We start from the raw sequence: 24552 nt of genomic DNA, 5'->3' as shown, positions 1-24552 counted from the left end.
CAGTGGCCGGGAAACCACACTTGAAGAAGAACTTGCCTGATCAGCCTTTGGGCTGGTTGAGTCGCGGCTAGTTGTGCTTGGCAGTGGCAATACTGATGATTAACATTATTTTTTATTCATTACAATTTTACAAAAATAAATCCAAATATCTAATTATTTTTCTTTTTAAAAAATCCCGTTTCCCAGAAAGCACATTTCATGATTCCAATTGCCAATTCAGCATATTTCAAGGCCCGGATCATAAGCCCAACCAAAGAATTTAGATAAAGCTTCGTCCAGAGTTTTCATGGGCCACTTGCAGAGACTGATAAATGGGTTGGCCCACTCATTCTGTAGCCCTTTTCCAGAATAGGGGATTTTCTTGCCGCAGCATCCAAACAGTGAGGTCTCCTGCTACTCCTTATCCACAATCCCTCCCTCTGATTGTTGACAAGCCAAGACCAAGCTTCTACTATTTCCTCTAAGTCCCCAGAACCTCTGCCTTAAACTCTCTCTCTGATGGCGGCTCCATTCTCTTCACCAACAACGCCACCGCCACTGAGGTCCATCTTTCAACCCAACCCAAACCCACCCAAAGCCCTCCTCTCCCTCACAGGTACTCCTAATCCTTATTCTCTTACTGTGGAACATATTTTTTGTTTAAATAAAAAAAAATATTTCGCACATTTCAAGCAATGCTATATTAGTTTTACAGGTTCATTTCATGGAGGACCCCACCGCGCCAAGGTTTGTTACAGCAGTATTGGTGCTACTAGCGTGTCTTTGTGGAGCTCTTCTGCTAACTACTCCAATCTCCGTAACGGCTCCACCAAACTCTCCGGCAAGCCCGTTGCTTTAAAGCGGCTGCTGCAAAACAGGCAAGCATTTCTGTTCATTTTTAGTTATCAAGGAGTAGGTTGTTGGCGTTGTTATTTTGGATGTCTGTATATTGAATCTTATTAGGTTATGTTCAGAAGAGGAGTGGTGAGGAATGCTACTATGGAAGAAATCGAAGCGGAGAAATCTTTGATTGAGGATGATGCAGTAAGTGTTTTTGATTCTCAAATTTAGTTTTAGAAAAAGATGTATTTTTTTTTTTTTCAATTTGAAAGCAATCTTATAGAGTTATGGAACTTTACTACCAGGGAATGTATTGACAAATCAATGTCTGTTTTTATCAGAAAGGAAGGATGGAAAAGACTATTGACACTATGAGAGCCAATTTTAATTCTGTGAGGACAGGCAGAGCAAATCCATCGATGCTAGATAAGATTGAGGTACAAGTCTGCTTTTGTGTGATTTCATTTGTGATTCACATGTGGTTGGTGTGTAGACATTGTATAATGTATGCTTTTTATCATGTTTTTGCTGGATCATTATTGAGATTAATTGATTAAAGAGGCCATGCCGCAGCAACTATCAAGTAATAAAGTATTGGTAGTAGAATTTTGGTAGTAACAATCTGTTTGATGCATCATCTATTGTGTCTCTCTTCATGCATACCCTAAGCAACACCAAGGATGCCTTATCCAAATTTTGATTGCTTTGCTGTCTGATGGTTTGTAAGGAAAACTTCCTTCAGCTAGGAATCTAGCATAGAAAATGTTTTCATGACAGATGATGGATGCAATGTGTGAAAAGGCAACCTTAACTAATTATTTGTTTGTCGGTTGCTGGGCAAGGAGTGCGTTTCTGCAAGTTGATTGGATTTGATATTTTTATGCGAAGAGAACCATGGCACTTTAATTTTACCATATTGTTGATTTGGTTTTCTGCGGAACTATTGTGCATTGTCTTGGACTAGCTATGAAAAATATGCATTTACAGGTGGAATATTATGGAACTCCAGTCAGCCTCAAGAGCATAGCTCAAATCAGTACTCCTGATGCAAGTTCTCTCTTGGTCCAGCCATATGACAAATCCAGGTAATACAAAAAGGGAGGAGATGATACTATCTGGAATAAGCACATTAAAATTACTAAAAGCAAGCATTACTGAAGAAAAAAAAGTAGAGTGCAAGGAAAAAAAATCTAGTCTTCTCATATAACTAGCACAGGATGCGAACCATATACAACCACTAAATTTTTCTGCCAATTAATCGGTGTTTTCTGGTTAGCAGGCTACCCAAAAGAGAGATAATTGTACAGTTGCTTTATGCTGTATGAGCTGGATATTGTATATTTGGAAGAGTAACTTTAAAGTCATTGTGATTTAACATGTCATGTTTGTCAGCTTAAAGGCTATTGAGAAGGCCATTGTCAGCTCTAATCTTGGTTTGACTCCAAACAATGATGGAGAAGTGATAAGGATGTCTATTCCTCAATTGACATCTGAAAGAAGGAAGGTAGTTTTCCTTCCCATGGTCTCTCAGAATGTAGCAAGTAGTAATTTTCATATTCACCCGAAGATCCCTCAGACCTTTTTTCCTCTTTCATTGCTTTTCAAACATTCTTGAATACAGAGACAGCTAAAAGTTATTATTGCCATGCCCACTCAACTCATTTAACTATGAATTCAGTCAGAAGTATCATTTTTTACTTTTAGTTCTTGTTGATGATGTAAGTTGGATGTGGCTTTGCAACTTATGAATGATTTGTTCAAATAGAACCTTGCCTCTTGGAAATAGTGATCATCCACTTTGTTGGCTTGACATTTCTTTTGTCCCATAAATAGTGATCATTCCCCAACTATTCATTCCTTGTTTTCAATAATCATGTGTTGAAGAGGATTTGAGCCCATCAATAGATTTATATTTTCCTAGAACTTGACCCTCATTTCAAATTTACCACACAAGTCCTGTTTGACAGTTCCACTGTGTACATTATTAGAGTTTGGGTGCTCAAAGCAGTCAGCCTGATCTTGGCTAAAGTTTTTTGTTATCTGTAAAGTTTTAATTTGTGATTTTGGTTCACACTGATGCTATATATTTAGAAAGCCATGCTTATATAAATCAGAAGCATAGACAAAATAAATAGCTAACTTTCTTATACTGATTGATAAACATAGGATAGCGGTACTTTTTGAAGAATATTTGGGCAAGTTCCTTCAGATGTTTTTAAAGATTGGCTGCATATGTATCTTAAACCTTTTCTTTCTCATCTTCTTTATCTGCAGGAGCTATCAAAGATGGTGGCCAAATTAGCTGAAGAAGGAAAGGTACATTGCACTTTTAGTTAGTGGTTTAAGACAGATCATTACTGTTTTGATTGTTTGAATAAGATCATGGTAGGAAAATCTTAAGTGATTTCACAAGAATGATGCAATTGATTTATAAATGAGTTTTTCATTACGTGAATTTGTAACTAGTGCTATAAAGATGCAAATTTTCACTTGTATCTTGAATGCATGCAATAACACTCATGGTTGGGTTTAGCAATGGCATCATTTAATCACCTCGTTGAATCTGTTCTACAGTTGCATTTGCTTACTGTATTGTTATTTGCACTGATTGCCTGCTACACTAAATAGACAACCTCTTTCCTCTTGCATTATCTGATGAGTTTTTGCTTATACATTGTTTGTAGGTGGCGTTGAGGAATATTAGAAGAGATGCATTGAAAGCATATGAGAAACTTGAGAAGGTTTGAATCAAGAAACCATTTCATTTTTGCCACTCTACTTAGATGGTTTTATCTCATCCTCTTCTTGGTGACTCATTTGTTAACTTAATTCTGTTTGTTTTTCCCCTTCAGGAGAAAAAGCTCTCAGAAGACAATGTGAAGGATTTGTCCAGTGATTTGCAGGTATGGTGATGCTTAAAACATGTATCTCATTATTTATTGCCATTTGGACTTGGTATCAATGAACTGTGGCTTCTTTTAGCCGCAGCAGTGAGGTTTCCAAATTCTTGTGTTCTTGAAATTGGCTCAATTGTGATGATTTCAAGCATACAATGGACCTGTATTTATTCAGGGTTGTCAAATAGGTCTGTGGAGTGATGATTACCATTACAAGCATTGCATGGTCTGAGCTCTTCCTGGAAAGTTCCTTCAAGTTGTGGAACTTATCACACGCTAGTGCTGTATTAACTTCTATTCTTGCTGTCATGCTGGATAAATGCATTTGGGACAGCACACTAATTTTTTTAAGGATACCCAAATAGTTTTAATGCCAGTGTGTCATGTTGCTATTGGAATGTGCAAGAAATTATCATGATGGGAGTTGAAATAAGTCGTATAGGTTGTCACAGAAATTTTAGCTGGAAAGGATAAGGGTTTTGTATTCTCCTTTTATGTTCTCAGTTTTTTTTCCCTTTCTGTTTTTTATATTCTCTAGTCTGTTTGTATCTTCTTTTCTTTCTGGCATTCGCAGTTAACATCATTTTCTTCTTACAGAAACTTACAGATGAGTATATGAAGAAAATAGATAACATTTTCAAACAAAAAGAAAAGGTAACTCCCTGCTAATCAAACTCGTAGAATGGAAACAAATATGTGATGACTTTCAGATGAGAGTTTGCCTTTATCTGTTATTATTTAAGGGAGTGTACTTCTTGCATGAGTTATATCATAGATGTGAATCCATGGTGATCTTCATTGCTTTACTTAGAGCTAGAATGGATGGGGTAGATCTCTTGTGGAAAAGGTGACCGTTCATCTCTTTTTGACATATCTGTGAAAGTAATGGAAACCATGTGGGAGAGATGTAGGGTAGTGGGCCTTGGTATTTTTTCACATTCATATCATATCAGAACTTGCATGCCTATCAAACTCAAGAATACCACCACACGTCACATCGGAATAAAGTTACTAGTTTTTATCTTGTTAGGCCAGCTTGTTCAACTTGACCAAAAGTCCAAAAGTGTCAAATTGTCTATGGTTCGAAGACGCATGTTGGAAATATTTGTTCTGAAATATGAAGCTCAATATGAGATAGAGAATAAAATTAAGAGGGATTGATCATTACGGACCAAGAGTTCTGCATTCTATTTGATGTCTGGCTGTGATTATTTACTACACTACTGTTATTTTCAGCTTCCTGTTTTTTTAGTAATTTCATTTCTAGTGGTGCGCTGATGGACTGACCTGTCTTTCAGGAGTTGCTGAAGGTTTAACAACACCTTATGCGTATGTATGAGCTTCTAGTCCAAGGCTCTTCTTTGAGATGAATCTACGATGAACCGTTCATACCTCTCCGAAAAGGTTGTTGTGAAGAGTACATAGAATTTGGTCGATGTTTTCCTCGGAAATGAAGGATGAAAGGCTGGCCGTGTGAGTTTTTGTTAGACATCTGTACAGCACTGTTCAAACTTATCTTTGAGGCTATCTGTACAAGATAGGAGTTCAGTAACTATAAGAAATCACCACTGTGTCGTTGATTTTCTAATGGTAACAAAACTTTATCCCCGTTTAATTTTCCCAGCATTCCTTCTTCTGAAGGGACTCGTGATTCTTGTGTGAGATTCTATATGCATCAGATGGTGCGTGATTCTCAATAACACTGTATGGACCAGACTGCTGTGCTACGCATAAAGGGAGACGGGGGCAAAGATGCATACCTCGCCTGGGCATTGGAACCCAGTATATTATTCCGAAACACGATAAAGTAGAAATTGACTCAAGTGAAAGTCTTGCTGTAAATTAAACAAATTCCTTGTAGATAAAACCTGAGAACGAGCAAGCTTGTGCATTGGTGATGCCACTCACCAGGAATAGATCGCCCTCATGCAGAGACTGACAAGACAGGGGAAGATCTTTTAAAGGCGGCGAGGGGAGGTGATGCCACTTGCTATTGTTTCTTTCTTGGTTAGATGGACGTCGAAAGGATGCCGGAAATAGCACGGCTGCCATTCATGGGCTTGTTTAGGATCAGGTAGTGGACTGGATTGCTGCTACAGTCAAGGGTTTTGTCCAACTCAATGAGAAAAGGAATCTTCTCAACTGTTTTTAAATCTGAGTGGCATATAATTGGACTATGATCTCATGATTTATCCACAAGAGGGAGAAGTGTGTTGTTGCGTGCAAATAATTGCTCGGAGGAAACTTCGTAAAAACATTGTTTATCATGAAAGGATTGGTGAGGAGTAGGGCCGGTGGACCACCACCTTATTGTGCAAAGCAGCTTCGATGATTGGTTCCTTTTAGACCAAGTTTGCAATTTTGGATTCACGGGCAAAGCGATACGCCTTTGACAAATGAGGATAAGTTGCTTTTGCTTGCATTTTAAAGGAGGGATATCATGAGCATCCCCCCGTCTTTTATTCAAACCAAAAGCAGTGATTTAGCAAGATACCATGTCCACCCATCATAGTCCCTCTCGTCAATTGGCCACCTGCGGACCGAGTTGAGATGGTGCTCGAATAGGGGGGGCTGGGACCCAGTTTCAACGGTTTGCACCTACTCTCCAAAGCAAAATCATTTTCTATGCCCCCCTGTCTCACTCTTTCTAGCACAACTCAATGGCATAGGTAACCCCAGCTAATAAATAGTAGACGGTGTGAGTCGCTTGCCGACTGGAACTTTCCTGCTGATATTGGGATGATCTTCACAGCTTACTTTCATGGCTTGCAGCACAGGGCACTCGATATTCTTGTGTGGATTTTCAATCGATAATTCACCGAAAAAATATAGAAAATCAGTGAATGGGGTGGCCGTGTCAATTCCATTCTTGTAGCATCAAAAGATGCAATCTTTGTGTGGCTCTCTCGAGTCTCACATGAGAATAACAAATGGGAGTGGAATTGTATTTGACCCTCTGCGTTCCTAAATTTAGTACTAATTAAAAAAAAAAAAAAAAACAGCAACAGGAAAGTCGATGCTAGGCTGTTATCACATTCTTAGGTATGGGACCTGAAGATAAAAAGAGAAGGCACGCTGGGCCATAGGGTCGTGCAAAACTGTAAAAGGGCCGGTGTGCCGTTTCAACCGATCCTCTGAACTTCACCAAAAGTTAAAACCCCCCGGTCAAGGAAGGTGGCATTCACTTCAATCATCTTATCTTGTGTAATTTCAATGTAACAAGTCCTCAAAACACACTAAAAAAAGGAAATGCTCCGAATTTATTTGTTCCTTTACGTGTGTAAATTTGCCTTTTGAATTCTAAATTCCTATTTACCGTCTCCTCCACTTTGCGTGAAGATTTTTTTTTCTGAATTATTTATTTGAAAGTGCAGTAGTTTCTTGCTTGGAAGCTCGGTAATTTACCGTCTAAAACCTTCCCCTTCCAGCCCACATATACGCATAAAAAATTAACAAAACAAAGAAAGTACACCATTTTTATAAAGAAAGAAAGACATGCCTGAATATTGTATTTCAATTTGGTACGTTGCTTGACTATGGTAATACCTAACTAAAAACGGGACAAAACCTTTGAGGTCTTGGTTCCGTCTACCAAGTGATTTATTAATTATAATCCTCTTATGGTTGAATTTAAGAGAAAACCGAAAAAAAATAATATTTTTTTCTAAATCCGTCAATCCAATGCACATCACTTGTTCTGTGACTTGTTGAGATATTTAATCTTGATATAATAAAAAATATTTTAAATATACCTTGACCCTTTTTATTATATATATATATATATAGGCAACAAGCTGGCTGCTTTCCCTAAAGCCCTCTAGAATGCTGCTCCAGTGTGGAACAATAAACAAATGATAGCCACATTGACAAGATCGTCGGGACTAAAATATGTTTTCAACTTTTCGGCCTTTTTAATCCCAGCTGGATCTGATTATCCTTTAATTATTATACTTAAAAAACCCATGATTTGTTTTTTTAATATAGTTACAAGGTGGCTTTGGATGAGTTGTCTGAACTCTTAACCCACTATCATATTATATATTTGTTTTAGTTGTCTCTTATCATACAATATAGCAAAGTAATTAAGCCCCGCCATTTAGAATATTAAGATATACTAAACTAATCAAGATCAAGCTATGCCCTCACGCAAATTAAACATAACTAAAATGGCTGGTAGAGTAATATATCTCTAGATCTATTATCATTATTCGCTTAAATAGTATAATGACACTCAAAAAAACTTAGAACAGGTTTCACTGCTTATTTTTACATTGCCCATTTATTATTATCAAATAAAGCAAAAATAAATTAGTATTTTTCTTATTTCAAAAAAATTTTATAATCTAAATTGCTAGTTTGACGAGATGTTTCAGGCTAGCTCAACTCTAATTATTAGGGTTACATGGTTGTTAAAATTGGTATTTTTAATATTATTTTTTTATATTATTTTAATATCTAAATATTATGTTTTTGTAAATAACAACAACAACAATAATCTATTCCACCACAAATTCCATCACCAAAGCTAGTATATATCTAATCACATGCGAGCATAATAAAACCGTAAACCAATAATAAAAGGCTGATTAGGATTCGCTCAAACTTGTTTAATCAAGACGTTGTTAGCAAGTGGAAGAGTGGGATGGATTCCTTTGTTTTCTGAGTTTAATACACAGAATACTCATGCCTGGCTGTTGGAAAAGAAGCTTTTAATGCTTTTTATTGTTGTTAGTGCAAATAAGAATTTTAAAACTCCTACCATGCACATTCGATATAATTTATATCTCAGTTTTATTTAATAATTTAAATTTTTTAATTGAGATATTTTTTTAACACAATACTAAAATATTAATGATTATATAATAACGAGTTTAAATTTCACATTCTTATTATTTTTTTAATTAAAATTAATAAAAAATAAAAAATAATATAAATTTGTAATTCAAAAAGTTTTTATCTAAGAAAATGTATTAGAGAATGAAATAAAATATATCCTAAAAACTCACATGAAAACTTAAATTATTGGATTAAAATAATTTATTAACACACATGATATATGATAGATGATAGAGTACAATGAATAATTTACTAGTATATTTTTTAGTAGAATATATAATGGGTGCATTTGTTTTTCCAAAGTGGAAATTAAAAAAAGAATAGAAGCTCGCTTTGATTTGAATCATTCTTGCATAGAATAATGCCTCAATTGTCTTTTTTTATAGGGCAAAATACTAGAAAGCATGTATCTAGCTAGTGTTGAATGTTGGATTTATACTCGAAGCAAAGGACATTGAACCGGAACTAACCAGCGAGCATCTGAAAATATTCTCTTCACAATGCTGCTCAAGTGCTTTTCTTGATGCGCATGAAGGATACGCGTGTAACTCGATCACGACTTGTTCGCGGGTGACTATGTTGTTGTTTTTTTCCTTTTTTTTTTGCAAAATAAAATATTTTGCTATATCTTTTTTTTAATAAAATAAAATATTATCTTTTCTATATTTTTGTGTGTGTGTGTATATATATAAACATATGAAGTTCTTTTTCCTACTATTCTCATTTTTTTTTAATGTAATTTGAACACAGGAATTTACATAAATTTTATGAAAACAAAACAAAGAAATAGAGGTTTAAAATTATAAATTAGATTTTAAAAGTAAAACAATTAAAGATACAGCAGCTATTTTTTATTTATTCAAGAGGGTATTTTGGAAAGCACATTATAAATTGAAAAAAAAAAAATCAAAATATGAACCCACTACAATGCACTCCCGATAAAACTTTAAAAATGAATCTATTGATTTTTTTAAAAAAATTAAGTCTCGTAATTAATTCGAGACTTGAACTTCAATGATCAAAAAGAAAAAAACACGCTTCTTGACCATTAAATCAACTTTTGAATTCAATTGAATTTAATAGGTTGAAGTGTCCAAGAAGTATATCATGGACCATTTTACATCACATCCACCATGGCAACCATGCCCGTTGGCCCTTCCATGTCACAAAGACAACCTCGAATGGCCTACGCATTGTCCTCTCTTTTTCTCGAGCTAATCATCGAAAAAACTCGTTAACCCATCAGTGGTCGAGTGATGGCACGGGAACTGGTAAATAGTTTTAAACGTTCCATCACCCCTCCACTAGTCTCAATTTTTTGAAAAGGGTCTTTCAGTTGAAGAATCAAACTTTTTCTCGAGTTGAAGATGGAGCTGTAGTTCAACTATGAAAATTTTGCTTGCAAGTTAGGTTTGATATCATTTCGAATAGAGAATTGGGGTCGGAATCAAGGCTCATGATTCCGAATCGATAGCATTCTAATTTTGAACTATTGCTAGACTAGCTAACAAATCAATGGCCACACCTATCATTTGACTATGATGTTCTCGAATTAATTTAAAGCATGTCCTTGCTAGCTATATCACATGAAGCCAGCCAAATCCTCTTAAATAAATGTTATCAGCAATTACGATTAATATATTCGAATTTCTATTAAAATATACTCATGTGGATCAACATGAAGATAATAAAAAATAAAATAAAATAAAATCCATGGGCGTTTAATACCGGTTGGTTATTTTAGCAAACTACAAATACACACCTCCATCCGAGAATACATTTCGACTTGGTCCCTTTTTTATTGACTTCACCGATATCACCCTCGAACGATCAAAATCTTGCTATTTTCTTTCTTCTGTTAGGCCGGCGTTGATTTTCCCAGTCACAGTACTACCAAAACTCACATGAGAAAAATATTCTTTGATTTTTATGAGCCGTAAACCTTTTCATTCGAACGTGTTCGGAGAAAAAAAAGGGCATATGAATGTTAACTTTTTTCTTGTAACCCAACCGTGGAGAAAATAGTGCCCCTCGACATCCTTCTGGAGAAGAGAAGAGACTGCTGTAATTTTTGACAGAACGGGGGGTGTTTTGGTAAGTTAACATAGTTAAAAGAAGTTTCTTATACGATAACAAAAGCAGAAAAATATTTAGAAACTATTACAGAGTCACGATTATTATCTGCTACTCACCAATGGTATCTATGACTACTCTAAAATACTCGTCTTGGTGTAGTATATATATATTTTTATCAACATTATACCTAAAATAAGTAATTCAAATATTTATTTTTTCAGTTTTAACATACAATTCACATAAATAACATATAACATATTCAATATAAATAATAAATTTAAAATAACAATTAATATACCATAATTCTCATAATATATTAAATCAAATAATTGGTGTTGTCCATGGTATTATGAAAAGATGATTAGTAATAATGTATTTGGATAGTTGGTAACTCCCTTCTAACTTTGGAATGTGCAGTTAATGAATTTATTTAAAAATATAATTGGGGTTGCTTTTCAAAGTGATTTTTATTAAAAAAAAATATTTTTTATTTTTAATATCAGCGTATTAAAATAATTTAAAAATATTATTTTAAAACAAAAAATAATAATTTTTTTAAAATATTTTTAAAAATATTTTTAAACTCATAAATAAACAGAACTTAATTAATAATATCCGACTTGAAGAAACTTTTGCACATTTCTTTTAGCTGTAGGATAGGAGGTCTACGCCGTATAAAAATTTTCTACCTGAGACTGTCATCGGTGCATTCATTAGAAAAAGTACCCATCTAGTTTTATATTTTCAGATATATTTTTCATTTTGTTTTTATTGAAGAGAGTCGGTACAATCATAGGATAGGCAGAGGTGACGCTGCTCGGTTCATAAACTTAATTAATATTTATGTTTGGTAAGCATTCTTTTTTTAAAATATTTTTTAATTAAAAAATATTTTTAATTTTTTTATAAAAAATAATTTAAAAAACATAACGGAGCACAATGATAAATAAACACCGTAACATTTGGCGGGACTTGTTATGCTGCGTTTTTCTATTATATTATCAGGAGTATTATAAATTATATATAAAAAAAGAATAAAACATTCAAAAGTGGAGATGTCGTGGCGATATCGAGATCCGGGGCCAGTCGGCTACCAGCAGTTCCAAGTTGCAACCAGCACTGCTCTACTCTACCCATTCAGCTTCACTCGCTCGCTCCTCCCTGTCGTGATTGCGCCTTGGATCGTGCTCTCGTTTACACGTGGCTTTTCTCTATAAAAGAGAAAAAACCTTTCCTCCTATCAACACCCGCTGATACTCACAAGCATCACCGCACTCGCCTTCTAAATCGCACACTTTTTTTCTTTTGGAAAAAGTTACACGGTTCAGCCAATGGAACCGCGAGTATATTAATCGAAGAATTAAAAAGCATCCATGCTCGCTTCAGGCATTGGGGACATTGCATCATGGAGCCGCATCAGGCCATTCTCCTCTTTCGAATGAGATGACGTCATCTATCCGCCACGTCATCCTTTTCAGTTGGTATGTAGACCTCCTATCCTATATGTGGTCCCATCATGTACTCACGACAGAGTATGTGTAGCAATGCTACACGGTACTTTTTAATTAAAAATAATATTTTTAAAAGTTTTTTATACTAACAAATTAAAATTATAAAAAAACATTTTAAAAAAATTAAATAAAAAAAAATCTTGAAAAACAGATTACTAAACACGCGTAGTAACACTTGAGTTGAATAATAATAATTATGGATGATAATTTATGTCAAATATGTTAATTTGAATATATAATTTTTTTGATAATTAATTTTTTTATTGAATAACGGGGGGATATGTATATATATATATATATTTTTTTTTTTCAATTTTAAGTAGAAACTCAAAAACACAGTATTCATTTAATATAATATTTATAATTTTATTATTTAATATATATATACCTCAAAAATATATATTATTCATTTATTTCATGTTAAATTACAAATAGTATTCATGAAATGAACACCAATATTTAATAAGATATTAATATCTAGTTTTTTATTAATAAATAAATAAATATGAATATAGTGGAAAGTGAAAACATGAGGATATGCAATGCTGCCCAAAGAAAATGGACCGTCCGATTGAATCATACAGACGGCAGGGATCTCGGGCTTCTTTCCGAAGCTCGACGAGGTTGACTGTGAGGTGCCGGTCAGACTTGCTTTTCTTAAATGGTTTGTCAAAATTATGATATGTCCACGTCGGATTCTTATCCAACGTCAGTTATGGCTTCAACCAACAGTCCGAACAATCTTATTCGTCGATTTACAATGCGGGTCCCGCTTCCAGCACTTTGGTAGTTAAGCGGGCCATGCTGATTTTGACCGGCTGGAGCGGTTGTTTCGGGGAATCAAGCCCCACATGATTATTGTATCCTCTATTTATGGACTTTACTTTCAATTTTTTTTTTTATATATATTTTCCACGAGTAACCGGCTGCAATCTATGAAGGGGAAAAGATATTTGCTTCCGGTTTCTCTGCACGAATCAACACTCGGCAAATGTGCAGATCAGGGATAACAGCAACCCTTTACGAAAACGAATAGTCTTCACGTGCCTAAGGCGCGTGAGAGGATGCGGAATCGTGGTAAAATGCAGAAAAGATAATCAAAAGATATAAAATGACACGTGGCCATTCATTCATTCATGCAGGGGCTACTATATTCTATGAGGGACAAGGACACATCTGCCATGTTGGCTTCTGCCATCAATAGCCGTCCATTTAAAGCCAATCCAAAGGCAACGAATAACCTAATAAAACAAAGTGATTAATCTGAGCCTTCCATCTTCGGGATGGAGTAGGTTAAATGTTGAGCGAATGGACACGATAACAAACACGGCATAAAAAAAGCAGATAAAGAGATGAGATTTTATAGAGGGCACAAAAAGAACACACAATAACAACCAGGTGAAAGAAAAACAAAGAGAGAAGGTCAGCCAAAAACCGCTCAATAGAAGAGAAACAGGGAGAAGCTAGAGAAAGAGCGCACCGTTAATCTGATGCGGTGCTCCTTGTTTGTTCTCTTATCGATAACATTCCTTTGTAGAAATCAGAAACTTTCCTTATTGTAGCCGGTGATTATGGTCAATTTCCGGCTAGGCAGTTGTTTTTCCGGGAACTGATAGATATTGAGTGTTAGAAAGAGGTGGTCAAAGTTTATGGATAGAAACAGAGAAGGTAGAAGACAATCCAACATGGCAGCCTCTAACGGACTATCAAGACGGCGACAGCAGAGAACAACCAGAGATTCTCCTGGTATAAAACACTCAACAATTTCTCATATATATATATATATATAAACTGAACTAACAATATTTATTTACAGAGGAGGATGGACAAGTAGAGTTACAAGAAACGGCGAGGCTGAGAGAGAGAGGAGGGAGTAAAAGGGAAAGAGATCGAGAATTATCGAGTAGGAATAAGCGTAGTAGAAGAGGAGGAGGAGGAGGAGATAGGTTAGTACAAGGAGGTAATAAAGAAGAAGGAGAAGAAACTACGGAAGAAAGCATCGATTACGAAGATGAGAATGAAATTGAAGATGGCGGAGTTTCTCGGTTGCGGCCGCCGCCAAGAGCTGTAAAACAAGCTGCTGGTTTTAGAGTGCCGGCAGATGAAATGATTGGTGTCTCTGTACCGAGAAAGGCTCGGTCAGGTAAAAATACTTTTATATTGAGTAACTATGTTTTGATATGAATTTTTTTTGGTGAATTAATAGTGATTCTTGGTTTTGCAGTTTCTGTGAAGAGGTCACATGAGAGTCGGGTATCAGGAAATGGTGGATTTGGTAGTGAAGACAGGCGAGCTTCGACTTCACCGGCGGCGAGTAGGAGTTTTGAGGCTGCATCGCCATCTTCATCGAATGTTTCAGTCAGAAAAAAGACGGTTTGTATATCTTTTTTCGTTTGCTTTGTTAATGTTTATTTATTTATTTTGATTATTGGACTACATTTGAAGGGCGGAGATTTTTTTTTTGTTTATTTGCAGAAACCAAATGGACCCAAGACTCGGCCTCCAAAAGTGTCGAAATGTTCTTCTAGTTCAGTTCAGGAAGATATTGAGATTGAGATTGCAGAGGTTTTGTATGGTTTGAAGAAGCAATCACACGGGTCTAAGAAGGAGGAGAAGGCTGAAAATGATCTGCAGAAGCTTGATTCAACGGATGCTAACGACTCCAAGTCGTCTCCGAATTCAAACTTTGCTCAGACATCGATATTGAACCAAAATAATGCCTCTGCCTCTGCCTCTGCTTCTGATTCTTTACTTGTTTTGGGTGGGTATATTTATCTACCAGTCCAGATTGTGGAGATGGATATTTTATGATATTTGTGTTTTAATTTCCATTTCCAATGAAATTTGCAGCATCGAAGACGCAGATAATGGATGCTGATTCAGTTCTGGTTCAAAATGGTTTAATTGCTTTTGCAGTTACCGATGAAAGGGAAGGGGATGCAAAAATGGAAATTTCAGCAACGAAATCGGGAAAAACATCGTTTTACGCAGAATCGTCCGAGGTTTCACATGACATGGGTGCTTCCAAACTTGCGTCTGGGTTAGAGTCACAGGAGGAAGCCATTAAACAACAGGATTCCAAACTGGCAATTGAAGAATCTGGGGTCTTAACTTGGGAAAATTCTGTATTACCAGAAGAGAAGTCGCCTGTGTGCAATAAAGTGGATGTTGATTTCAATGATTCCTTGTTGGAAAAATCGTTAGTGCCATGAATCTTTTTCCTTTTTTTTTTTGTTTTCTTATGATTTCAGATATCTAGTTAGATATCCCGTTTTCTCATCTTTTTCCTTGCTCTATCTGGTGGGGTTTCTCAGGACTTCAACCGTGTCAAAGGTAGAGAACCAGAGAGAGGAGAAGTTCAAGATCGATCTGATGGTGAGGATCTATCTTGTCGCATTCCGGTTACATTTCCATTGGTATATTTCTGTTGAAATTTCTCAAGAGTGTAATGGCTTTCCAACAGGCTCCTCCTCCCATGGCGTCTTCTCCAGAACAGGACAGCTTTGTCGATTTGTCATTGGATCCTAAGCCTGCAGCCCAAGCTGTGGCAATGGTAAGCATATACTTGTTAAATAATTCACCTCCCTGTTTTAGTTTTAGGCTTGGATTTGACTGTCTGACATTTTGTGTAATTTTGTTTTACTTGGAACTCAATACTAATCATTTCTATGTTATGTTGCAGAAAATGGAAAATGTGGTTAAGAATGAAGAATTGGCGGACAGTCTAGTGAAGAAGGAAGGAATGATTGTTGAAGAGAAGATAAAGACAGTTGGAGAAAAGCGTGGATTAAAACTTGATTTTGAGAAGCCGAATCGCAATGTGCAGCAGAAACTGCTACCTAAAGCTGCCATTTCTAAAGTGGAGACTACTGGTAATTCAAAGCTTGAACTTGGGGTTCAGGGGGGTGACTTTAAGAGCTGTCATATAGATTTATTTTATTTTATTTTTTTGACCCAGAGAAATTATTGATGATTTCTTTATCTTCCTCCTCATTTATCAGCTCAATCTGGTTCAGTGCCTTCGCCAATTGCTTTACCTGGGTGGCTGAGTAATCTACCATCTCTGGGGTGCGATATCCAGGCCTTCAATTTCTTCTCAATCTTTGATTTAAATGTATCCTTGCTGAATGTATTGATTTATCATTATGAAGTAACTCATGTTTATTTGCAGATACATGCCTTCCTTTCAGACGGTTGTGCCCATGGATGGTACTGCCGGATCATCCAAGGCATTACAGGTATCATACGCCAGTTCTTTTTTCCGAGGCCCCAACCTTGATATATACATATATCTGGGATTTTCATTTTGAATTTGCCATTGAATTATTGGAAAATGTGCAGCCTCCACAGTTCATCCCTCAACCTCGGCCAAAGAGATGCGCAACCCACCATTATATTGCTTGCAATGTTCGCCTACACCAGCAATTTATTAAGATGAACCATTTCTGGCCAGCAACAGCTGGCTCCGCTGCTCTATGTGGAGCCAAGCCCAAGGATCTCAATGCAGTGCCTTCCACGGAAAACATGATTATTGGAAGCACTTTGCAAGGAAGCTTTCCCTTTGTGAATCTAAATCCTGCCCAGGACAAAGTGCAGGCTGTGGCAAATATTCCAGTTTTTACTAGAAAAGATAGAGGCTCTGAGAGTAATTCCTTGATAGATACAGCACAGAAGAAGCAGCTTGTGCTTCCTCAGCCTCCACAGCCAGCTCCAGCTGGTAATCTAATGGTATGGTCTTACCCTGTGCAGTGTAGTTTAATCTTTGAGTTTACTATTTAGATCCTTGCTAAGTTTATTGTTAAAATGTAGCATGGCCCTGCTTTCATCTTCTCTCTCAATCAGCATCAAGCGTCCACAGCAACAATGACAAGTCAAACGGGGCCCTCTAAATCTGCTTCCTCAATCAACAATGCATCATTGCCTGGCAATGGGATAGCTGGACTAACAACAAACTCTTCAGCATTGCCAGCAATGGCTGCAGCTGTGAGCTTTAGTTACCCAAATTTGGCAGCCAACGAAACCCCTTATTTGACATTTCTACCAAACAATGGCTATCCATTCTCCATCTCCACTCCTGTTGGAAACCAACCAACATTTAGAGGTGGAACCCCTTCTCAAGCATTGCCTTTCTTTAACGGGTCTTTCTACTCATCTCAGATGCTACATCCATCCCAGCTTCAGCAGCAGCAACCTCAACCTGTAGTCCAACCAGGACATCAAAATGCAAGTAATTCAAGTGGCTCATCATCATCTCACAAGCAACCCCAAAGTCGGCAACCACGAAGGGCACATGTTAGCACTACTAATTTTTTGACCTCGACAACAATGCAGTCACAGCAGCCACCGAAGCAGCATGTGCAATCCCATCACTCTAGGAAGCTTGACGCTGAGTTGAGTGGGGAGAGCACCCCCATAATTGTTGATACCCGAGCCGGTCACTCAAAAAAAAGTGTTCATGGCCCTAATTTTATGGTTCCTGTTCAGCCAAACTTTGGTTTAATGGCATCTACAACTGTTGGTGGCAGTGGAAATCATGGTGAGAAGCAGCAACAGCAACATCAACATCAACTGTCGCAGGAAAAGAATTTAAAGGGTGGAGTAGAGCTTATCCCCTCTCAAGCATTTGCAATGTCATTTGCCTCTTTCAATGGAAGCAAGACAGCATCAAACCTTAATTTCTCAGCTATGACACAAAATCCTCCCATCTTACAAAGCTTCCCAGACATGACACGTCAGGGATACCAGGTTATATCAGCAGCTCAAGCCACACAAAAGAAGAATCACCAGCCGTCCGAAGGGAAGTCTGGAGGTAGTTCGACCAATCCTGATGATGGAAAAAAAGCTCCTTTGGGAAAGTCAACCATGGGTAATGGGCAGACACTTTTTTTTGATAATTCAGCTCGAACTCTGAACTTTGTGTCATCTCCTTTCACTGGAAACTGGCCTTCTCAATCCATCACTGCAACCACAAGCATTCCAATGGCTGCCAACTCAAGCTCAACTTCTCAGCAACAACAGTTAGTTCAGCTTCAGAAGCAACATATTTTGCACCAACAGCTCCAGCAGCCTATTGGTGCAGCGGACAGTAAAGCATCAACATCTAACAGCCTGCCTTTGCCTTCTATTGGTGCCAAGTTTCCCAATAATGCTTCCATTTTTTCTCCAACTCAAGCTCTGGGCAATAGCTCTCCACAAAACCCCCAGTGGAAGAACTCATCCAGAATCCCTTCTTCGCAAGCACCTCTTACATCTCTCCCTGCATCCAACACCTCAGTCCATAAGAATGCTTCCCAGCAACAAGGAAGAGCACCGCAAGGTCATAGCCAAATATCATTTGGGTCAAGTTCCAAGTCTGCTTTGCCACCACAAGGGCAGCAAATATCCCCTAGTTGCCAGTCTCCATCTAGTGGTGGCAACCCGAGAACAACTTCAATGAATGCCAAGGCTAATTCATCAATTCCTGCTATACAATCACAGCAGAGTGACAACTCCTCAAGTGGGAATGCCCAGAAGTCCTCCCCGGTTTGTGGTAGGAATGTGCCTTCAATCTTAAGCGCATGCCCAAGCCACCTTTCTGAACTCAAATACTAGAGTCAGCAGTCCATCCATCAGCTGTGTTCATCAAGGAGCAGTTACTCGGACTACCATCCGGTCTCAATTTCGGATGGTGCAAGGGTGATTGTGGCCAGTTCAAAAAGGTGCTGCAACTTGCACTGCATCTATCATTGCCGCCCATTTTACTGCCCGCCCTTGTATTGTTGCTTTCTTGTTCAAATCAAAGCCGTGAGAGCTGGATTGCAGGGCTAGAAAACAGTTGATTATCCCCCTGGAGTTGGATGGTATGGGGGTCTTGCATTAAATAGGGAGGCTTCTTGATGGTGGAACTGGCAATTTAAGATGACTTCTGGCAAATGGATTATAATAGGCGAGGAAGATTCGTTGCATGTGAGATTTTATGACAAGCGTGGAAGAACTGTTCTTGTCCTGCGTGGATGCCCGAGGTGCGCCGCCCGCTTTGACTGTATTAGTTTGGCAAGGATGTGAATGAGATGACAGGATTATGAAAAGGAAAGATAGGCTCTGTCTCAGGCGTACAGTTTTTGAAGTTATTTTAGTCGGGACCTACCATATCTGAACATCAACCATCGGCAGGCCTACCATATAGTCGTAACTGTGGCTGGCCGTGATATTAGTTGATAGGGTCTAATTTAATTTGTTTTGTGTAATGTGATGCTGATGTGTCCATACGATTATGTTTAACATAGAGAATAGAACGCTGGTTATACATTTTGAATCCCTTTATGCAACGTTTGGTGATGGACCAAGACTTGGCTGGGCAGAAGAGAACGGGTGTGGGTACCGTGAAGATTTGAAGTTAGAAAAAGAGCACAGAACTTCTTGTGAAGAAAGGTCCAAGATAGCTTGGAGCTGGAAGCAAACTGATCTTTTTAGCCTTTTGTATTAGCGTTTTTTGTGCACCACATAATTAGTTAGCGTATTGGCATATTTTCTTATATCTTCTTCATCAAGTCGGTTGAAATCATTTAACCAAAACATTGCAGCTTTGAAAATGCGTCCATTACCAAAAGCAGTCCCATTGTTCTGCGTTGCAGAAGCTTTTCCATCCGGCATTTCCCGCGTTAGAATGTGAATGGTGGGTGTGTTTTAAATAGATGATGCTTGCCTGCATGTGGAACCCTAAAATACAGGGAAAACACATGCGATGGAGCAGCTCCAAAAAGAAAAGAAAAAAAAACACGATGCAGCGTTGATAAGAATCACATCAGCATTGTTGTTTAGGTAAATTGCATTATCATGACTCACAGGTCCATGGAATTTAATTTAATAAAGCGATGCTGCGAGTTCATCATTTCATACCACTCCAGGAAAAGTGGGTGCAGATATTATTAGTTATCACTGTTTAAGGAGATCATATGGTCATAGGTAGGGAGGGATACATGGAAACGAAATGATTCGAAGACAGACCTCTCGGCCTGGACCGGGTGACAGAGACCTGGATCGTTAAGGGCAGGCATTCATTGATGCACTCAGGATGGCAAGATCATCTCGACTCGAAAGTTCTTTCATTAAATAATCCGTATCAATAGTACAGGCTCAATAACAAAGATATAAATCTCCCAAAACCTTCCATACAATTGGGTCATATCCCTGAAAGTTCTTAAGCAGCTCAGACCAGGATTATTCGAGATGTCATCCACAGCAGTATTCCACATATGATCAGTGATCTACTTGAAGGAGAGATGCAAACTTGCTTTCTATGTCTTCTTTGGCCCCTTTATCAAATGGATCCTCGCCAATATACAGATCTAAAATCGATCGGCAGAGGAGTTTACTCTGGATACTTCCCACCTCCTTCCCATCAACTGCAGAAATTAAATGCAAATGAAATCAAATATTTGCACATATTATACAAAAGGAAAGGACGGATAAAATTACAAAATTATTTATACATTGATACCATATGATAGGGTATATATATGCTGCACTAGACCAGTTAGGCATTGCATGGTTTATACATGTCGGCTTAAATCTTGAGGTTGATATTTTCAGAGCTCATAGGCTTGCTCTGGATAACTATAGTTACGAATTTTTAATTTTGCTGTACTTATTTGATGGATCCTGCATACTAGCTCAACATGACCGCTTTTAGATTTTATCGTAGTCATTTTTATTTCCTGCTGCTACTTTGATATTTTTACATGTTCCAGTAATCCCCAGAAGTCTAGAGATTAGTAATATCCGCAGACACCATCAAATCTTTTATCAGAAAATCTCAAAATCAAAGTGGTCAGAGCGAAAGCAGACCTCCTGGGCTTGACAAAATCAATGACAAGAGCTGAGTTTAAAATCAATGACAATGCTTAGACAATGGTTTTTTTTCTTCCTTAAAGAAAGGCAAAAGATAGGGAGGTCTCACTTGTTGTGCGAAGTACATGGCCTTGCTCCCTTGAAAGCTCTATCACAGAACCCCGTGGTATTTTATATTCATCCTTAAACTGAGAAGTGAACCTACACATAAAAATGGCTATAAGAGGAAAAGAGATGTACAAGAGTTCGTGACATCTTATAACCAATCAACCAAAACAGAATGAACAACTGGCTCTTAGGACATCACAACTAGGCCTTCCAAAATTCTAGGAACAACTTTCAAGAACACTGTGGTCAGATGAGAAACACTTTCTTCTAAACATCAACTAGATGGAAATATGTAGAATGAATATATTGCTGCAGATGTATCATAACAGCAAGTTATTATTATAGTGACCTCCACGACTGCAATAATTCAGAATTGTGGGCCTTCAAAAATTTATGTCCCATTAATTTCATATATTATAACCATACGGTAAGAAAATCACTAGTTGGAAAAGAAATTTTTTTTTACCTCTGAAGCAATTCCTTGCTATTTGGTTCCCCAAATTTTTGCAGTCTGCTTCCTACAGACTCTTCAAAGGCACTTCTAACAGAGCGAATGCTTAGCTTACTATAGACTATCTGAAGTCTAACAGTCATGCCAATATCACCTCCCATAAAATCCTCTTTAAACTCCTTGCTTTCCTTGAGTTCTGAAACAGAGAGTTTTCCATATTTTTCACCCAGAACTTTCCTCACTTCATCAACATCCGCATAAACACCTGCCCAATTGACATATTCCCATTAAATGAAGAACTGACCAGTTCTTTCATCCTTGAAGACATCCATTCAAAATTCACATCTTGCAAACACGCACTACTTTTCGTTGTCATAGTCATACCTCGACAACGTATACTCTCAGAATAACCTAAATACTGCGTACACATTAAGACAGTTCTAAATTCTTCCAAATACATGTAGTAATGGTATATTTCTAAATTCTGTCAAATATATAGCCACATTTCTAAATTAAACAAAACTGTCTCAACCATGGATGAAACTAGTACAAAACTTGTCCCTGACAAATACTAAAGTGCCTCAAAACATTCACCTGAATCTAACCATAAAGTTATTACTACGTAGTAAGTGATTTCCTTTTTTGTTATTAGCAAAGATCAAACCACATTTTTGCTTCTGAAACCAGTACAGTAACTTCAAAATTTTACACTTAAACATGATTGTTCACTCATAAAACAAACTATGTTCATTATCCCATAAATTAAATGCAAGGAAAAAATGCTTATAATCTAAAATTCAGTAAATGTGATTACCGAAGGCGTAGACATCAATGTTCTTCAATCCCAAGATAACCTTTTTACGCAGCCCAATTCCCAAAAGTCTCCGAGACTCGAAAATAACCGAAGGAAACGCTGCTCCGGTCTTCGTTTCCACAACTGAAGGTGAAGGGTCTGCTAGAGAGAGTGAAGCCCACGGTGCTAGCAAGTGATTGGAGAAGAGAAGATTCAGGGCGTTTTGGATGAACGGGTTATCTTGTTTTGGATTTTTGGAGTTGCGGGTGGCTGCTATGCCTGCAAATGCGGCAGCTCCGGCGGCCAAGGCACATGCCACGGTGGTTGTGGTGGTGGGGAAGGAGCGGGAAGTGATGGTACGGGAGATGCCGTTGGGGTGTTTCTTGGGCTGAGAAAACAAGAACGGGAAGCGCAGTGAAACCATTTTTTTTTAAAATTCTTTTTAATATCTTTTTTTTCCCTTTGAAATTATATTGAAACTCGGATTTACATGTATGCTTAGAGTGGCACGTGACTTGCACGTTTGATACAACCTGGTTTTGTTTTGGGCTGAACTTCGAAGAGAGAAAAGCCTAATAGTAATTTGGGCTGAACTTTGAAGAGAGAAAAGCCTAATAGTAATTTGGGCTGATCAATATATCTCCATTAGCAAATTGAACGGCCCAGGATGAAAAATAATGATCATACATTGGAAGTTGAAGCTACCATGCCACTCAAATCAAGGCATCTTTTGATGTTTTTCTTTTCGAGCTATTTGGAGAGGGATGATAATGGAGGAGAGTCATGTAATTTCTTCTATAAAGTCATTTTAACCTTTATATTATTCCTTTCTAGAAAAATTGTAATCTTTCATATTTAATTTTTAAAAATATTTATTTTAAGCGTAGATCAAAATAATTAATCCATCTGAAAAACAGCCCTTCATTTAAAGGTTATGCGGTTTTTTTCATTAAATAAAATATTTTATGTTTTATTTGACAAAGTTAGTCAAAGTAATCTTAGAATATATATATAGAAAAAATCAAGTCACTTCTCCGACAATGAAAGAAAAAATCCCTCCATATAGAACTTCATTCGGACAAACAATGGCTGACCTCCATGAAATCATGTAAAATTGTCATCTCAGTATTTGGACAAGGCTATAACATGTGTAAACTGACAAACAAAACTGGAATCCTTGTTACACGAATCTTGGTTGATTGCAGTGTATGTCTTTGTGGATGTAAGGCCCAGTGAAATTCAAATCACAGGTTCCCATGGCGATAAGCTGACATACTCGGTGAAGTGTTTTAGGTGCCATGCATGATGTTTGCAAAAGTTGTTGTTTTTTTTTTTTTTTTCCATTATCGTTTCTTATCACAAGGTAGGCTATTGCTTAGATAATTACATCGCTTTTACCTACAGGCAGAGTATGTATCTGTTACATATTTTGCATCATATCTTCTCCCCCCCCCCCTGAAATCGTAAGAGAAATCATTTGCAGAGATAATCCTCAATTTTATATGTTAATATCATATATTTATGTTAAGATATATTTACACGTGATTTGTGGAAAAATGATTATATAAAATAAACAATCATAATTCATTATTCTAAATTTGTATATAGGTTAAATATATATAATGTCCATTCATAAGAGTATTTAATGCTTTACCTGTACAGACTCATATGCCCCCTGGGGATGCATATCTTCTCAACAACTTATTAGATATATTCTATTGTTTCTCAAACAAGAATCGGCAACTATCAAATTAAAAGATAAATTAAAGGTTCACCTTATCCTAGAGAGGAATAGGATAGAATAAAAAGGAAATTTAATCTTTTTTATCCACCAGCAAAGTCGTAAAGTTATTATATGTATATATATAAAGGGCGTAAAGGAATCAAGATTCAAGATCATGCAACCAATCAGCAATCCAGCAGCAAAGGCTGCGGGTATATGAAATTTCTTCTTTCTTATCCACCAGCAAAGGCAGAATTATGACTGCGGGTCTCTGAACATTGGCCATTTTTGAGGTGATTAATGCTGGAAACCGAGGTAGAATTGCAGTTATCAAGATCATGCATCCAATCCGCAACTCAGCATGCATCAACTTGCATACTGCACTGCATGCACCTGGGAAAAGCTTGTTCCGAACTTGTCCCTTCCGAGGAACCCTCTTCAAAGACTTTTTATTCCGTATAGGGTTGATCTAAGAAACACAAAAATAGCATTAATTATCTCGGGAGTGA

The 24552-nt window shown here is 37.2% G+C and overlaps 3 protein-coding genes across 4 annotated transcripts; 2 read left to right on the top strand and 1 right to left on the bottom strand.

The window, feature by feature from the left end:
- The first annotated feature begins 339 nt into the window (after positions 1–339).
- LOC118049197 (ribosome-recycling factor, chloroplastic) lies at positions 340–5331 on the top strand. The gene is made up of 11 exons (XM_035059131.2): positions 340–595; positions 695–857; positions 954–1023; positions 1161–1256; positions 1807–1904; positions 2212–2323; positions 3094–3135; positions 3504–3560; positions 3672–3722; positions 4314–4370; positions 5015–5331. Exons 1-11 carry the CDS (start codon positions 499–501, stop codon positions 5030–5032), a joined length of 861 nt encoding a protein of 286 aa, XP_034915022.1. The 5' UTR covers positions 340–498; the 3' UTR covers positions 5033–5331.
- Positions 5332–13474: 8143 nt separating this feature from the next.
- On the top strand, positions 13475–19653 carry LOC118049195 (protein TIME FOR COFFEE). Of its 2 annotated transcripts, none has more exons than XM_035059126.2 (12): positions 13475–13885; positions 13956–14282; positions 14364–14512; positions 14615–14900; positions 15056–15338; positions 15454–15514; positions 15603–15692; positions 15822–16011; positions 16141–16207; positions 16311–16377; positions 16481–16867; positions 16949–19653. In XM_035059126.2, exons 1-12 carry the CDS (start codon positions 13789–13791, stop codon positions 18728–18730), a joined length of 3786 nt encoding a protein of 1261 aa, XP_034915017.1. In that variant the 5' UTR covers positions 13475–13788; the 3' UTR covers positions 18731–19653. The 2 variants fall into 2 exon arrangements, with proteins under 2 accessions (XP_034915017.1, XP_034915016.1); XM_035059125.2 differs by having other exon boundaries at positions 13476–13885; positions 14990–15338.
- A 553-nt stretch (positions 19654–20206) lies between these two features.
- On the bottom strand, positions 20207–22785 carry LOC118049196 (fatty-acid-binding protein 1). The gene is made up of 4 exons (XM_035059130.2): positions 22342–22785; positions 21543–21792; positions 21078–21169; positions 20207–20523 (listed from the first exon to the last, which is right to left on the bottom strand). Exons 1-4 carry the CDS (start codon positions 22742–22744, stop codon positions 20378–20380), a joined length of 891 nt encoding a protein of 296 aa, XP_034915021.1. The 5' UTR covers positions 22745–22785; the 3' UTR covers positions 20207–20377.
- Between the last annotated feature and the right edge of the window lie 1767 nt (positions 22786–24552).

The sequence above is a fragment of the Populus alba genome, chromosome 2 (assembly GCF_005239225.2).
Source record: "Populus alba chromosome 2, ASM523922v2, whole genome shotgun sequence".
Lineage (NCBI taxonomy): Eukaryota > Viridiplantae > Streptophyta > Magnoliopsida > Malpighiales > Salicaceae > Populus > Populus alba.
The sequence above is the reverse complement of the archived record's forward strand: the minus strand, read 5'-3'. Positions and strand labels throughout refer to the sequence as shown.

Bases quoted from the DNA above. Each gene is read 5' to 3' on its own strand.
- LOC118049196 (XM_035059130.2), bottom strand. From the start codon at position 22,744: ATGGTTTCACTGCGCTTCCCGTTCTTGTTTTCTCAGCCCAAGAAACAC. The intron at 21,170-21,542 runs GTAAAAAAAAAT...TTTTATGTGTAG, and splicing joins AGCAAGGAATTGCTTCAGAG to GTTCACTTCTCAGTTTAAGG. The intron at 20,524-21,077 runs GTGAGACCTCCC...TAATTTCTGCAG, and splicing joins CCATGTACTTCGCACAACAA to TTGATGGGAAGGAGGTGGGA.
- LOC118049195 (XM_035059125.2), top strand. From the start codon at position 13,789: ATGGATAGAAACAGAGAAGGTAGAAGACAATCCAACATGGCAGCCTCT. The intron at 15,339-15,453 runs GTTAGTGCCATG...GGGGTTTCTCAG, and splicing joins GATTCCTTGTTGGAAAAATC to GACTTCAACCGTGTCAAAGG. The intron at 16,208-16,310 runs GTGCGATATCCA...GTTTATTTGCAG, and splicing joins AGTAATCTACCATCTCTGGG to ATACATGCCTTCCTTTCAGA.
- LOC118049197 (XM_035059131.2), top strand. From the start codon at position 499: ATGGCGGCTCCATTCTCTTCACCAACAACGCCACCGCCACTGAGGTCC. The intron at 596-694 runs GTACTCCTAATC...TTAGTTTTACAG, and splicing joins AGCCCTCCTCTCCCTCACAG to GTTCATTTCATGGAGGACCC. The intron at 1,905-2,211 runs GTAATACAAAAA...CATGTTTGTCAG, and splicing joins CAGCCATATGACAAATCCAG to CTTAAAGGCTATTGAGAAGG.